Raw genomic sequence first — 16,404 nt, forward strand, 5'->3', positions numbered from 1 at the left:
GTTCCACTGAGGATGGGCCTCAATGAGATAGCACTGACAGAGGAGATTTACGATGTCTTTGGGTGATTAAACCTAAAGAGCATTCCAGAGAACATGAGCTAATGGTTCTGTTCTATGCCGTACCAGGGAGAGATGGTTCCCTTTTGGATTAAGGGGGCCAGACACTGGTCTTTACAATGAAAGCTGTTGACACCGCAGTAACTGTCTGGTATGTTTTATAGATATCTTTCATACAAATCTTAACCTTTGTGAACTGTTCCTAAGATCTGTGATTCGTCATGTAAGTTGAGGGGTGTTTCGTGATCTTTGTACTTTTCTGTAGTCACTTCAACGGTTCATTAGAAAGTGAATTCTTGAAAGTCAAAGGCTATTGCAAAGCTTATTATTATTAAAGATGTAGTTTAAGTATAACTCTGGCTGGTGTGTAGTTTGTAATTTTCCTCATTTGGTAAAGCAAAAACATGCCACCACACCTCCAATACAGTTGAGGAGATAGACTTTCTGTGATTCCTCCCACTCTAAGATAGAGGCTTTGTTCTCCAGCACACTTGTGGTGCATGTGACCCTGGTCCCGACATCCATCTTCCGTGCTTGCCTATCCCCATCCAGAGGCCTGTCCATCAGTCACGGCCCACACAGCACCCCAAACAGACATACCAATCATTCACACGGACGCCTGTGCTTCAACACGACGCTCCGCACTTCTGCTGAACACCACCGCCCATATACATACAGGTGCAACACCCCAAGGTCATGACGTATATACAGTAACTTCAGAAAAAGGGCCCTGAATGTGAACCAAACTAAACACCTGGAAGGAAGTGAAGAACCTAAAGTTACCTCAGTTGGTTATAGATCCAAATAAAACTCATTTCACAGGCAGATTTTTTTTTTTTTAACTCAAAACAGGCTTAAGACACCCAATTTCATTAAAAAAAAAAAAAAAAAAAAAAAAAAATCACACACACAAGCCTGCTTTCAAGTCATCTCACACCTACAAAATATTTGGGAATTTATACATGTAAAAAAATAAGCACAAGACATTGATGAGAGGGGAAACACCTCAGCAGTATTATTCATTGCGCTGATGACGAGGGGTGTCAGACACGTTGCTATCCCACATCACGCCAACCCCTACAACCTTAGACGCCGTTATATCATAAGAAAAAAAGTCCCTCTTAGAAGGAGAGCACGGGCGGGCAAAGTTAACAGGAGGTTGCAGGGTCTGTCGGGTTCCACATGAGTGCTTCATTGATTAACTTAAGTCATTGACGAGGATAAGTGACCTCACCTGGTTCACAAAGTCCACATAAAATCGCCAATATGAAGGCAGGAAACTAAACCGGCAGACCCTGCTTCCCTCTGTGACAATGTCCACCCACCTCAGTGGGGTTTTGAGTCCCATACAGTGTGGTGTGGGGATGTTGCTTGTGGTGCTGGTGGAGGAGGGTAGCACCCCGGGCGTTCTCTCCCCGTCTCCGGACACCTCACATGGGGTAGTTGAGCACCACGTCCTGCTTGGCCAGCTCCAACAACATAGGGTCGTCGAAGAACTTGCTGATGCTCACATCCTCACTCAGACCCTGCATGGAAACCAGGGAGTCGGTCAGTCACATGGTCGTGATGTGCCGGGTCGATAGTACATACTTATTAAGGCACACCTTCCCTCAGACATGGTGAGGGGGGGGGGGGGGGTGGGTAGTATACGTACCTTGCGCCGACGGGTCTTGATCATGAACTCTCTGGCCAGGTGAGGGGCAGGCTGGGGCTCCAGCGGCCTGATCACGATGCTCTTGTCCAGGGGGTCACCAGGGACAATCTGGGGGGAGGGGAGAGAAGAAACAGGGGTCAGACGAGGGTTGAAAAGAAAACGGGTGCAAAGGACAATTTCAGTTTGAGAAATTCCACGGCGTCACATTATGGAACACACGGACAACTAGACATACAGAAGCTGAAACCTGAGCAGAGGCCTCCTATAACAGTCACCATCACTGTCCTTAATAACGTTTCGCCACTCAAATACGTGATTCATTCTCTACTAGTTAGCCGGCGTTCTCGATGTCACTGAGTCAGGGGGATTTACCGTCACCTACAGCCAGCCAAAACTAACACGGCAGCGCCTTGTCACTTCACTCCGTCTCCGTGTCGCGCTCTTCATTGCTGCGACGTTAGCACATCTAGTTCTGAGTGGAATGGCGTTTTAAAATGATTACTTAAACCTATCATCTTCACCGACACCTCAATCCCGTTTTCATGGGTAAATGTTAAATGCCTATCGGAGGGAGAGCAGGGGGGGAATCTCAGCCCCAAATCAGACAAGGGGCTGTTTCGCCAACTCTGCAATCTCTCACTCCCTCCTCCGTGTGGGGCTGCGTTCCAATCCCAAATGGCACCCTACTCCCTATTTAGCCCTATGGGCCCTGGTCAATATCTGTGCACTAGCCTAAATAGGGAGTAGGGTGCCATTTGGGACAAATCCGAGGACTGTGCTGTAACAAAACCCCAGGCCCGCGGGGGTAAAAGATTGGACGGGGGGGAAATCAATGGAGCGTCTGCAGCCCAATGAACAGATGGAGCGGGGCCGCTAAACGGCGTCACACCACACTGGGAGGGGGCCGATGATCACGCTACTAGAGGAGGAACAGCCTGCGTTTCAGTTTACAGAAGAGGGGAAGACTAGAGGAGAGAAGCAGGCTGGGGAAAATGAGGGCGACGGGAGCAAGTTCATTTTGCCTGACACAGTCAAAGAGGAGAGGGAGAGAGACGCACGACACGGGGGGGGGGGAGAGACAGAGACAACTGTAGTGTACACAATAGCTGCTGACTCAACACCCTTCTAGTCAGCATCCAAACCAATTTACTCAGAGTGGCTGGCATGAGCACGAGGTTCGTGACTCTGGCATCATTGTGTCCGTCCGTGTGATCCTACCTGCCAGTGGTGGAAGACGGACAGGGAGAAGGCCTGGCCCTGTGTGTGTGTTCTCAGGTCAGTCTCGAAGCCAAACGAGTCGATGGCTGGGATGAAGGCCTTGATGGTGTAGAGGGGAGACCCGGGGATGGGGGCGTCCTGGGTCACATGACCTCTGCGGCACAACAGATAGAATTGTAACAAAGAAAATAACAAAAAACACCACATCTGAGCAATCAGCACAATATTTCCACGTTCATCTTTCCAGGTGAAGGTTTAAAAATGTCAGTCAAGAAGTTACGGGTGGGGTAATTGGAATGGTACAGAGGAGACATAGTTATTTAGCGGTTTGCGGGCCTCACCTCCGTCTGGCCAGTACTGTGTACACAGCAGACACACAGTCAGCTGGGGCCTGGACCTCGACAAAGTAATAGGGCTCCATCAACCTGGGGGTGGCCTGGGAGGGACAGTAATCGGGACAGCCATTAGGAGAACCAGAGGACGGCAGGAGGGAGAGACAGAGAAGATAGGGGACAGGGGAGGAAAGAACCGCGGAGAAAGTCAGAGAGAAGAGAAGTTGAGAGGCGGGCAATGATGGAGGGATGCAAGTAACCAACCAAAAAGGAGAACACCCTTGAAAGAGGGAAGCTATCACACGTCAATACAAAAAAAAGAGAAAGTCCAGCGCTTCAATCAAGGTAATGAAACTCAGGAGAAAGAAAATCAGGAGAAAAAGGATAGGAAACAAGAGAGGGAGCGAGAGTTAATGAAAGATGGAAGAAAGGAGAAGGTGAGGGAGAGAGGGGGATGATCTCACCATGAGGAAGGCAGAGTACACCACTCTCCTGGCTGTGGGGATGACCTGTCCTCCTCCTCTGTGTAGAGGCTCCTGCGCTATGACCGCATCCAGGATCTTAAACTTCACGTTTCTGATAGCTAGGGAGGGGACATATAAACTCCTCTCACTGTCAACTTCGTTTATTTTCAGCTAACTTAACATGTGTAAATATTTGTATGAACAAGTTCCACAGAAATGTGACTAACAGAAATGGAATAATGTGTCCCTGAACAAATGGAGGTCAAAATCAAAAGTCAGTATCTGGTGTTGCCACCAGCTGCATTAAGTACTGCAGTGCATCTCCTCCTCATGGACTGCACCAGATTTGCCAGTTCTTGCTGTGAGATGTTACCCCACTCTTCCACCAAGGCACCTGCAAGTTCCCGGATATTTCTGGGGGGGAATGGCCCTAGCCCTCATCCTCTGATCCAACAGGTCCCAGATGTGCTCAACGGGATTGAGATCCGGGCTCTTTGCTGGCCATGGCAGAACACTGACATTCCTGTCTTGCAGGAAATCAGCCATACTGCTCGTTCTGTTCGTGGTGGCATTGTCATGCTGGAGAGTCATGTCAGGATGAGCCTGCGGGAAGGGTACCACATGAGGGAGGAGGATGTCTTCCCTGTAACGCACAGCGTTGAGATTGCCTGCAATGACAACAAGCTCAGTCCGATGATGCTGTGACACACCGTACCAGACCATGACGGACCCTCCACCTCCAAATCGATCCCGCTCCAGAGAACAGGCCTCGGTGTAACGCTCATTCCTTCGACGATAAACGCAAATCCGACCATCACCCCTGGTGAGACAAAACCGCGGCTCGTCAGTGAAGAGCACTTTTTGCCAGTCCTGCCTGGTCCAGCGACGGTGGGTTTGTGCCATAGGCAACGTTGTTGCCGGTGATGTCTGGTGAGAACCTACCTTACAACAGGCCTACAAGCCCTCAGTCCAGCCTCTCTCAGCCTATTTTGGACAGTCTGATGGAGGGATTGTGCGTTCCTGGTGTAACTCGGGCAGTTGTTGTTGCCATCCTGTACCTGTCCCGCAGGTGTGATGTTCGGATGTACCGATCATGCGCAGGTGTTGTTACACATGGTCTGCCACTGCGAGGACGATCAGCTGTCCGTCCTGTCTCCCTGTAAATCTGTCTTAGGCGTCTCACAGTACGGACATTGCAATTTATTGCCCTGGCCACATCTGCAGTTCTCATGCCTCCTTGCAGCATGCCTAAGGCACGTTCACACAGATGAGCAGGGACCCTGGGCGTCTTTATTTTGGTATTTTTCCAGAGTCAGTAGGAAGGCCTCTTTAGTGTCCTAAGTTTTCATAACTGTGACCTTAATTGCCTACCGTCTGTAAGCTGTTAGTGACTTAACGACCGTTCCACAGGTGCATGTTCATTCATTGTTTACGGTTCATTGAACAAGCATAATAAACAGTGTTTAAACCCTTTACAAATGAAGATCTGTGAAGTTATTCGGATTTTTACAAATTATCTTTGAAAGACAGGGTCCTGAAAAAAGGGACCGTTTCTTTTTTTTGCTGAGTTCATCTGTCAGGTGATTGTGAGTGATAAAGAGTGGTAAGACACTTACGTTCGTCACACAGAGGCCCCTCCCTGGTGCCCCACTGGAAGCCCTGGACGATGCTGTCCTTAACAGAGCCCAGCAGAGCCTTGTCCACCTGCACACAACGACACACCGTCAACTACCTGGAGACAAATCCTTCATGCAAAGCTACACGTGTCTGAATACAAGTGGACACAAAATCGCCTTCAATACACCCTACAGTGTGATTCGGTGTCATAATCAAAGATCACTATGGAGAGATTGATTGTTCTCATTGATCATAATATTCCCTTGACTTCCAGGTGGCATAACACTAAAAAGACAGAGGTGGTTGCGCTCGATAACCGGGCACTGCTGTCCGTGCCACTCAATGGGTCAATGTCACCACGGTCACACCGGTGTCAGAGGGCCAAACACACTGACACATCCATCGATGCATTTTCACACGTCTGCTAGAGAGCAGTCAATCTGAACCACTCCAACACGCACTCCGTCTGTTTACAGTTTGGCCTAGAGACAGGCTGACCCCAGAGCCCTAGCCTGCCCAACCCACCTCAGCCCAGGATGACCCCAAGACCACCAGCCCTCAACACCACCCCTAGCCCATCCCCAGAGCCCTGGTCTCACCTCAGAAGGCAGGGTGTCATCTACCAGGATGTTAGGCCCGGTGGTGTCGGGCCCAAAGGCCCAGATAGACCTGGCAGCCAGCAGATCCCAGTCATACTTGGTCTGGAAAAACTCCCCCAGCTTCTTCCTGGAACCAGAGATTAAACAGGATGGATTAGTGAGTGGCGTCCATGGCGATGTGGGGTGGGGGTGACAGGAAGAGGAACAGAGGGGACAGAGTTTGTTTAATCAAGTCAAGTTAAAGTGTGTCACTGCCTTGGCACCGTGGCTCACGTTGGCAATGCCAGGCCCAGATGGGTTCACAGATGAGCAGCATACAGCTGGCCGGACACTGCCCACTTCCAAAACACACACACACACACACACACTGAGCTACAGCTGCGGATAGGAGGATAGGCCTCAAGGTATGGTCAAGACAGGTGTTCTGTGATGGCAGGTGTCTGTTTGGGTTGAGACACTGACATGTGGACAGGTAGGAGGATACAGCAGGTGAACTCTTTGCATGAATAGGCGGTGTGCAGGTGTGTGTGTGTGTGTCCCGTACCTGTTCCATGTGATCTGCACCACCTCGTTCTCTATGTCCTCAGCCAGGCCTTTTTCCAGCGGCTCGGCAATCATGGTGATCTTATTCCTGTCAATCAAAACGCACAGCCGTCAATCCCACAGGCAAACAGCCACAGCACTCAAGTCACCCATCCAGCTGGTCTAGACACGTCACACTAACCTCAACATGAAACAGAGTGCGTCCCCATAGGACACCCTATTCCCTATATAGTGCACTGCGTCCGACCAGAGCCCTATGGAGGCTGGTCAAAAGTAGTGCACCACAGAAGGAAATAGGGTGCCATTTGGGACGCAAACAGTCCACACTAGTGGTTTAGTGTACTGTAGGCTAGGTCACTGGTGACACAATGGGAGATGATGGTGGATGCTTACTTCTTGTTCGGCGTCTCGGCAAAGCACTTGAGAGACGACGTCTCCACTACCGTCTCACAGAAGGTCACCACGGGGTCAGCCACCTGGGAGAAAGAGGGAGACATTCAGCACTGGAAAACCAATCAAGGAATAACACCAGACATGAAGGGCATTTTGTTTAAGACGTTACAATCCCGATACAGGAAGATTCGTTTGTTGTTCCAATTGGGTGAAGGGACACGCGAGGGAGCGACAACTCACCTTGATGTCGATCTCAGAGTACATCTTCCGCAGGTCGTGCATGACACAGTCCAGGTAGAGTTCCCCAGTGCCCAGGATCACATGTTCCCCTGACTCCTCCACCTTGGTGGTGAGGGAGGGGTAGCTCTTATTGACCTTCCGCAGTCCGTCCAACATCTTGGGCAACTCTGACGGGTTGACTGGCTCCACAGCGATCTTGATGACAGACGCCGTGTTGAACTTGAGCGGCCGGAAGATCTGGGCCTCCTCGTTCCCCCGGGGCTCGGTGATGGTGGCGGTCTTGACGATGGGCTGGTCACAGCCCTCGATCAGGACCCAGTTGCCGGCAGGCACACGGTTCACCTCTATCTGGTACCTGTGATTTAGAACGTGAAGGGGCTTGAGCTACAACTGCTGGGGTAAATGACAGACAACATCTCATACTGAACACAGAGATGACATATATTGACGTCTCAGGGGGAGTTGGGATAGGCAAAAAAAAACATCTCCAATTCACATGTGTATAATACACACTTGTACATGTGAAATAGGACAATTATCAGCACCCAACAAATGACTATAATAATAGAGGACCAGAGACTAGGGAAGAAACACAGAGGGATTAGACTAATGAACTTGTTATAATAAACACTCATGCTTGGCCCCAAATGGTCACCTATTCCCTATATAGCACGCTACACGGAACCCAAACCAGCTGCGCGCGTGCATACATTTATTTTGTCCCCCCACACCAAACGGGATCACGACACGCAGGTTAAAATATCAAAACTCTGAACCAATTATTCATTTGGGGACAGGTCGAAAAGCAGTAAACATGTATGGCAATTTAGCTAGCTAGCTTGCTGTTGGTAGCTAATTTATCCTGGGATATAAACATTGAGTTGTTATTTAACCTGAAATGCACAAGGTCCTCTATTCCACCAATTAATCCACACATAAAACGGCCAACCGAATCGTTTCTAGTCATCTCTCCTCCTTCCAGGCCTTTTCATCGTTTAACTTATATGGTGATCGCATCTAAACTTTCATAGTATTACCACGACGACCGGCAAAACTGTTCGTCTTTCAACCCTCCAAGTGGGTATTACCAATGAGGAGATGGCACGTGGGTACCTGCTTCTATAAACCAATGAGGAGATGGGAGAGGCACAACTTGCATCGCGATCTGCATCAGAAATAGGAATGAGTTCTATTTTAGCCCTTGGCAACGCAGACGCTCGTTGGCGCACGCAAGCAGTGTGGGTGCAATAATTGAATAACATGGACTTCTACATTTATTTTGCAACGCTCGCGCACGCGACGTGTCCGGTCTCGTCAGCATGTTACTTTTGACCAGGACCCATTAAGCTCTGGTCCAAATTAGTGCACCATGTACGGAATAGAGTGCCATTTGGGACGCAGGCCAAGTGATGTGTCCCCGAGGTGGCACATTAACAATGACTCTCATTACCTGGCGACGTTGATCCAGAGACGTCCCACCGTGCAGACCTGCGAGTCCTCCTCGTCCTCCAGAGTGTAGTTCTCTCCCAGCACCTTGACTGGCTGGCCCGCCTGGATGGTACCGCTCAGCACCCGGCCGAACGCATGGAACTGCACCCCGTCCTCAGTACTGTACATCTTAGTGGTGTGGCACATCAGAGGACCCTGGATGGGAGGAGAGAAGAGGGGAAAGAGAACGAGCAACAAAGAAGGTATAAAGGGAGAGGAAAGAGGGTAAAAGGAAATAGATAAGCTTAGTTAACCTTGTCTAACAGAGCAACTATTTGTTACATCTCAAGCCTCTCCCTTCAATATTGGCTAGAGGATCTCTGAAGGGCATTTGGAATGTTTGTGATCGATTTATTTCTTCACTCCCAGTCAATTCCAATCGCCCGCTTGCTTGCTTAATTGCGATTCCAGTTGCAAATGAGGCTATTGATTAACACTGAAAACAGATTCCACCTATTAGAAACCAACTGCCATCTGTCTCTCTCGAGCCTCCTCTCACCCACAGCCCCTGTGTTTCTCCCCAATCCGCCACACTCACATCAGGGTCGCATTCTGCCATGGCCTCCCCCAGGTCTGAGTCCAGTCCTCCAGTGTAGCTGTGCTCTATCTTGTTCTTGGCGCCCCCCTGTGGTGAGGGGATGTGCTGCACGCACATGTCCACGAAGCCTGCAGGAGGCAGGGAGGTCATGCTCGGCTTCACATGAACGTGTTTGTCACATTCACCAGAAACATAACATTGTGTACAATTATACCAGTGATTATCCAAGGCTGTAGGCAGACACTGGCTAGAGCGGTAACCACGTACAGCGAGTCATCCTGTACGCAAACGTACAGTAAGAGCCGATGACGAGAACGCGAACAACAGAATTAAGCCTCTCTAAACGGCAGAAGACAAACATGGCTCAACTGTAAATGACCTCTGTGAATAAGATTAAACATGATACAGTTATTGAGCGGTATATGAGGAGGCAGTGGAGGTCAGAGAGGAAACGGGGGGGGGGGGGGGGGGGGGGGGGGGGGGGGGCGTACGTACCGGTGAACTCTCCAAAGAAGCGCTTACAGACCAGCCTGAGTAGCGGTCTGATGTTGAGCTTCAGCTCCTCTTTGACCAGGTGGATGCCCAGCTCATCCAGCACCCGAGGCAGAGACGTGTCACAGTCACCCACCACCTGGGGGGAGGGCGGAAGAGAGAGACAGAGAGAGAGACACAGAGAGAGAGAGAGAGAGAGAGAGAGAGAGACAGAGATGCAAAATCACCGTTTCTTTTTTTGGGGCTCATAGGAATAGTGTGTTTTTCAGGGAACAGACACGTCTACACCAAAGCGCTCATCTACGCTTTGTAGCGTATAAGATGTGTCTTCTATCTAGGAGAGAGGACTGCGTTACAGGAGTCTTACCTGGGATAAGATCTTGTACAGAGGCTCCAACACAAACTCCACAAAGCTACGCTGGGTGTTACTGGTGGGGGCTTTCTTAGTGAACCTGCGTCTGAGGAGAGAAGACAAAACAGGGTTATCGTCGTGCATTACAGACAAAAAGCCTAAATGACCCTGAATGGAAACCACTTACGTTTTGGGGTTGAAGTAAATGTCTCCCCACAGCCTCTTGGCAAACTCTGTGTAGTTGATGTTACCTGCAACACCAGAGAGAAGTGTTAACGACAGTTGTCATTTTCTAACAGTTATTCGTAGGGTTAAAACGAGAACCAACCAGGTCTAGTCATGTCAGAGATGCGTTTACAGTTACACATATCAAAAGGTGTGGGAGAAAGTGACCAGTGTGAGTGGAACACTGTGTGGAACTAGGGGGGGGAGGGTCTCACCGTAGGTGTCAGAGTAGATCTTGGCGAAGGAGCCCAGGGTGAAGCAAACGCAGTACTGAGAGCTGGCGAAACACACGTTCCCCAGGAGAGGAGACACCACCAGGTTCTCATCTGTGGAGTAGGTGCTGAGGGAAAGGGGAGAGTGGAGCCACAGTCAATGACACGCACTGGAACACTATACCACAACAGGCTAATCTCAATGCTAGTAGTTTTGTTTTTACATTCATGGTTTCCCTCTGCAATGGAATCGTCTTTACAAATGCTCTGTGCTCTGCTTGCTACTCGTCGTAATCTCATCTGAAATCAGTCGATATTTCCTTTCCACCGCACCCCTCAGTGTCAGCCCCGTAGCCATGGTTACCAGGCCCTCCCCGCATCAGTACCTGAGCATGGCGTTGACCTCGTCCACTATGTGGCGTAGCTTGTAGTAGGCGTCTGTCGGGGGCAGCTTGAGCTCCACGATGAGGCGGTCCACCTTGTTGATGCAGATGGTGACGGCCAGACGCTCCTGGACTGCGTGCTTGATCAGACGCTCTGTGTTCAACATCACCTAAAGACACACAGGGGAGCAGAGGCCTGGGTTGGGACTGGTACATTTGACTTACTGGGGCCAGGCCTCAGATGGAAACACAAAAGCCTGCGTCTTTAGGCCAGACAGCAGCAAAGTCTGATAATAGAAGTGCGACACAAGATAGAGAGATGGTGAATGTGGATTTGAACTAAAAAGAAAAAAGAGGACTCACGCCTTCTGCTGCGTCGATGAAAAGCACGATGCCGTCGGAGAGTCGGATACCTGCGGTCACCTCATCCGAAAAGTTGACGTGGCCTGCAGGGATGACAAAGGGTATGAGGTCCCGCTCTGCCTTTCTAAAGCAGCTGACCTAACATCACACGCCGTGAGGTGGGAAATTACAATCAATCAACCGCCCCTTGATTACTCTTTTAATCTCCCCTACGTTTCCTAGGAACACAAGCATTTTGCTACACCCGCAATAACATCTGCTAAATATGTATATGTAACCAATAACATTGGATTTGATTTTTATTTGCATACCTGGTGTGTCCATGATGTTGAAGAGGAAGGATTTGCCTCTGGAGTCTGGAAGAACCATTGTGACGGGGGTGCTCTTGATACCAACCCCTCGCTGTGGAGGCACCACATAGGAGTCAGCACAATGCACTTATATGGGAGACGCACAATTCTGCAAGAACTTGTCATAGCTCTGAATACAATAACAACTTACCTCCTGCTCAGTGAAGAGGATATCTGTGTAACGGAGCTGAAATACCACGGGAAAATGCAGTGAATTAATGGCTCACTTACAGTATACACAGAGTATTTCAGATTACAACTGGTTAGAGGATTTCCTCCAAATTAGGATGAAAGGAGAGCAGCAACTTTGGGGCAGTTTAGTCAAGTTGGAGAGTAAACTCACATCCATGTCATCTCTCTTCCTGATCTCTGGGTGTGTCTGTTCAATCAGGCAGTCCACGAAACACGTCTGCAGACAAGAAACAAATCCATTAAAATCACAATAACGGGAACAACCTAGCTACTGACATCCATGATCCAGCCAGGTCTGGCTCTAAAGCGGGTCAATTGCTGAGTGTTTGACCTTGCCGTGATGCAGGTGGCCACACAGGGTGACGTTACGGATCAGCTCGGGACTGTCCATTAGGTCAGCCAGGAACCTGCGCAGAGGAGGAGAGGTGGGGTTAAACATTGACCTTCTGTGAGAAGACAGAGACAGACAGACGCAGGTCTAGTTTACAACAGTCAAACTGGTGAACGGTCAATGACTTACTCCATGTCATAAACAGTGGAAGGTAGCTCCTGTTCCATCAGAGTGAACTGCTTGTTCCTTACAGGCTTGATGATGGGTTCTGATGGGGATGGAGAGAACATGTGAATCAGTTTATCACTATCGTATCTGAATTAACGCAGCCATGTGCTTAAGTGTGTATTAGTGAAACTGTGTGTGTGTGTGTGTGTGTGTGTGGTGTCTGACCTGTGAGGGGCTGCGCATCCTCTTCCTGGACTAAAGTTTCCACCTCCGGCCCGTACACTTCCTCTGCTGTAGGATAGTATTTCTTATCCTCGTGCAGAACTACCTCCATTCCTGGGACATCTTCATCAGCATCAGCCGGCTCATCATCATCATCCTCATCAGCCTTCACAAAAGCAGAGGGGGAAACAAGCATGTCATGAATTGACCAAACATTATAAACACACCTACTTAATTTCTATGTTAGACTGCATTGTAATGTGCATTAACGTCTACGCTGTCTGTTGATTTCAGTAAACAAACCTCATCCACATCTCTGTCATCTGCCTCCAGATCATCATCCTCGTCAGAGTCTAGTTCTGGCCCAATGTAGTTCCCAAACTCGTCATACAGGTCCGTCTCCATTGTGAAAGGGACTGGGTAAGAGGAAAACATGATGGATTCGCATTAAAATTGCATCACACACACCCACGTGATTTATCCTTCTGCAAAGAGTACCTGCTACAAACCAATGAATGTGGTCTACTTTAACTCTGCAATTAGTTCAGATGTTCATGTATAACGTTTCAGGTACATACGCACACACCTACACGTTAATGTTAGCTAGATAGACATGCATTGGCGGGTAAGTTGAGAAAATAATGAAAAGGAAACCCATCAAACTCACACCTCACCTCAAAAACAATGGGTCACTTTAAAAAACGCCTAAAATGTGCAACTTTGTAATACAGATATCTAGTAGTTACAATAATCTCTTAGCTAGTTAGCAATGTTTTGGTGGGATCGCTAGCTAGTTAGCCATAGCGGTTATATAGGGAATGAATGACATCCCTAACCAACGTCCAGGCTGCGTTGTGGTGGATGATGTTTCGCTTTTCTACAATAAAGTAGATACCTTGTTCTGGATAATATATCAGCACAAAAACACTTAACGTTACCTTTATGTGCAAAACGAGCGGTAGTTTCAAATTTGTATCGCTATTTTCCTAATTATTTGAACTAATCACAATGTTTTTCTCTCGTTTCCAAACCAGGCACATGTAGGACCCCTCAATGTAAACGCACGTCGAGCGTAGGTGACGCACAAATGTAGACTATCTTCACATTGCCTGATTGTACGTTATTGTAAAAGTACAAATGCATAACAAAATTATATAAAAACAATATATATAGTGATTTGTTTTAGATAAATAATATAACATTTACAGTCCACAGATATTTTATTTACTAATATATTTGGAAGAAACTGTTCATGCGCGCGAAGTCTCGAGTCTAGGCGACATTTTATGTGCAGGCGCATATTTTACACGAACAACAAGCGAGATGACCCAGGATCGATATTTGTGTACTGAAAGGCAGTATCTGTGTTAGATGGATTTGTAGGTTTATGTTATACAAGCCCAGTGCACTCAAATGTATGTTTTCTTATATTTTGGATCCTATTGTACAACAGCTAATGAAACTAACACTGTAAAAAAAAACATTTTATCAGTATTTTTTTTTTATCAGTAGCTAGGTTTCCAAACAATGAGACAGATTTTCATGCAAATATTTTTTACATCTGCATAAAACAATATGAGCATTTTCCCACCAGAAATGTTTCCATCAAACTGTTTCTATCAGCAATGTTTCCATCAAACTGACTTTTTGCAGATAAAAGGCTGTGCCTGATGACATAGTGCACATAAAAATTACTTTTGCTGTTAAATTCACATGTACCGAATGAAAAATACAAGTTAAATGGGTTTCCATCGCATTTTCAACTCTACTGATGGTTTTGTCACAAAAACTGTTTAGTTACACAGCAAATGTGTCCACTATGGTTTTGGTGCATGCACTCTAGCCAACAGTTCACAGATACAGTGCAGGTAGGCTACCTACATTATGAGATTATTATTATAAGAGAGATATTATTTGTATTTGTCAAACGGCAGCACAGCATCGATTATCATGTCACAAGAATAAGACCCTTGATATTTATTGGAAAGGAGCATCAAGCTCATCACCTTGCACGTTCACCACCCTGTTAAGTTAATCATAACTTATTTAATATTTATTTTATTGACCTAGGCAAGTCAGGTAAGAACAAATTCATATTTACAATGACGGCCTACCCCGGCCAACCCTTGGACGACGCTGGGCCAATAGTGCGCCGCCCTATGGGACTCCCAATCACAGCCGGTTGTGATTCAGGCTGGAATCAAACCAGGGTCTGTTGTGATGCCTCTAGCACGGAGATGTATTGCCTTAGACCGCTGCGCCACTCAGGAACCCAATCTGTAGCCTAATAAACTGCAAGCTTTCCTGCGTTGTAATGGGAGGACCGCACAAAATATCATCGCGTGACTCCAAGTTTACTTCAATATGATGGTTATTATATCAACATTTGCACATAAAGGCATTCCACCGCCATTTCCCGCATAATTAATTTTACCGACACAGAAAGATCCCACCATATCGAACGAACAAGTTGTCTGTCAGCATTTATAACATTTTATCGGCATTTCATGTTTCCATCACCCTGGTTGTGACTTTTTTCATACATCTGGTAATTAATCCACATGGAATGGTTGGGCTACTTCCTAATAGTTGCAGTGTTGCCAACTCCTCAGTAAGGAAAGTAGCTATTGTCTGTCCTAAAAGTCGCTAAATGACGTCATCACCCAATTTGCATAATTGGCCATGTGCATGAATTGTGATTGACGCTGTAGGAGAGAAGAATAACGTCGTGGTTGAGGCAAAAAGTGAGTAAAAAACACCCTCGTTGAGAACGATATGTGCGTTCACGTCAGTCTCCAAAAGTCTCCAATAACACCAGAAAAAGTCGCTAGATTTGTCGCTAGTCACATTTTCGAAAATGTGTCGCTAGAGGGTTCTGAGTACTCGCTAAATATAGCGACAAAGTCTCTAAATTGGCAACACTGAATAGTTGCTGATTGAAAATGCAATCTACACATGACCATCCAATCAGGTTTTTGCATGGGTGGAGTTTCAGCTTCACTAGTGACATCACAAGGCAGTAAATAAGTTAATAGACCAATAACAAAGAGCGTTCCAAACTTGTCTGCCAATAACAGCTAGTTTTCAGTTTCCCCCACCCCACTCAGACCACTCCCAGACAATCCTAATTAAATTCTTGTTTGAGAAACATGTTTTTGCTATCAAGCAATTTTTATTTAGTTGACATTTTTAATGGAAAATGATTACAGTAAGTTAAATTATTTGATGTTGATATAAAAACATCTGCATTGGGCCTTTAAGTTGGAGATGACAGTCATTTAATTTGCCAAATGCAGATGTATTGCAACCATCATCACACTATATAAGTTGTTCAACTAGCTTTCTCTAATGGCCTGCTGTTGGTAGACAGTTTAAGTGCTTACAGTAATTATGTGAAACAATAAAAGTGACTGTTCTTGTTCTCAAATTCTGTATAATGTCATACATATATTCTAGATAGGCTAGGCCTGCTTAATACAAAGTGGATAAATCCGCAGGGACTCAAGCAGTGTTGGCACAATTCTAATTATTTCAGTGCTTGTTGTGGAAATTGATAATTGTTCATTGATAATTGCATAGTTCTGGGGTGTCAGATGACTGGCACGAGGGACATATCTGCCGCTGTAATTCAGTAAGCCTTGTAATATGTTGAAAGAAAGTATCTATTTTATCAGCGATTGCACAGAATAAATGCATAATCTCTTTGGTGTTATGGTGAACTATTTTTCACCCACTTTGGAGACATTATTTAGACCTTTCCTTTATCTCACAGCTAATTATCCTCCGTGGTCTAATGTTTTGAGAGAGGGAGGGGTGTTGCATTGCGGTGGGCATGTATCTAAATGGTGTTCAAGCCTATTGTGCTGCTGCCTTACTCAAGGAACACTGTTTCCAGTGGAATTTATGTGTAGAGAGACATAGTGGGGTGCAATTAGTGTGTTAGGATAGGACATAAAGTACAGACTCGGAAG

At 47.0% G+C, this 16,404-nt stretch overlaps 1 protein-coding gene across 1 annotated transcript; it reads right to left on the reverse strand.

The window, feature by feature from the left end:
- Window positions 1–198: 198 nt before the first annotated feature.
- On the reverse strand, window positions 199–13,503 carry LOC129833005 (116 kDa U5 small nuclear ribonucleoprotein component). Its single transcript, XM_055897213.1, has 26 exons — window positions 13,372–13,503; window positions 12,737–12,849; window positions 12,437–12,599; window positions 12,233–12,311; window positions 12,044–12,119; window positions 11,864–11,929; window positions 11,672–11,707; window positions 11,482–11,572; window positions 11,171–11,253; window positions 10,811–10,977; window positions 10,428–10,552; window positions 10,175–10,238; window positions 10,003–10,093; window positions 9,639–9,774; window positions 9,144–9,271; window positions 8,568–8,761; window positions 7,118–7,472; window positions 6,878–6,960; window positions 6,486–6,572; window positions 5,942–6,068; window positions 5,342–5,429; window positions 3,726–3,844; window positions 3,271–3,365; window positions 2,930–3,083; window positions 1,712–1,819; window positions 199–1,583 (listed from the first exon to the last, which is right to left on the reverse strand). The coding sequence occupies exons 2-26, from the start codon at window positions 12,836–12,838 to the stop codon at window positions 1,488–1,490; spliced, it is 2,913 nt and encodes a 970-aa protein (XP_055753188.1). The 5' UTR covers window positions 12,839–12,849; window positions 13,372–13,503; the 3' UTR covers window positions 199–1,487.
- Between the last annotated feature and the right edge of the window lie 2,901 nt (window positions 13,504–16,404).

Source organism: Salvelinus fontinalis, chromosome 34 (assembly GCF_029448725.1).
Source record: "Salvelinus fontinalis isolate EN_2023a chromosome 34, ASM2944872v1, whole genome shotgun sequence".
Taxonomy (NCBI): Eukaryota; Metazoa; Chordata; class Actinopteri; order Salmoniformes; family Salmonidae; genus Salvelinus; species Salvelinus fontinalis.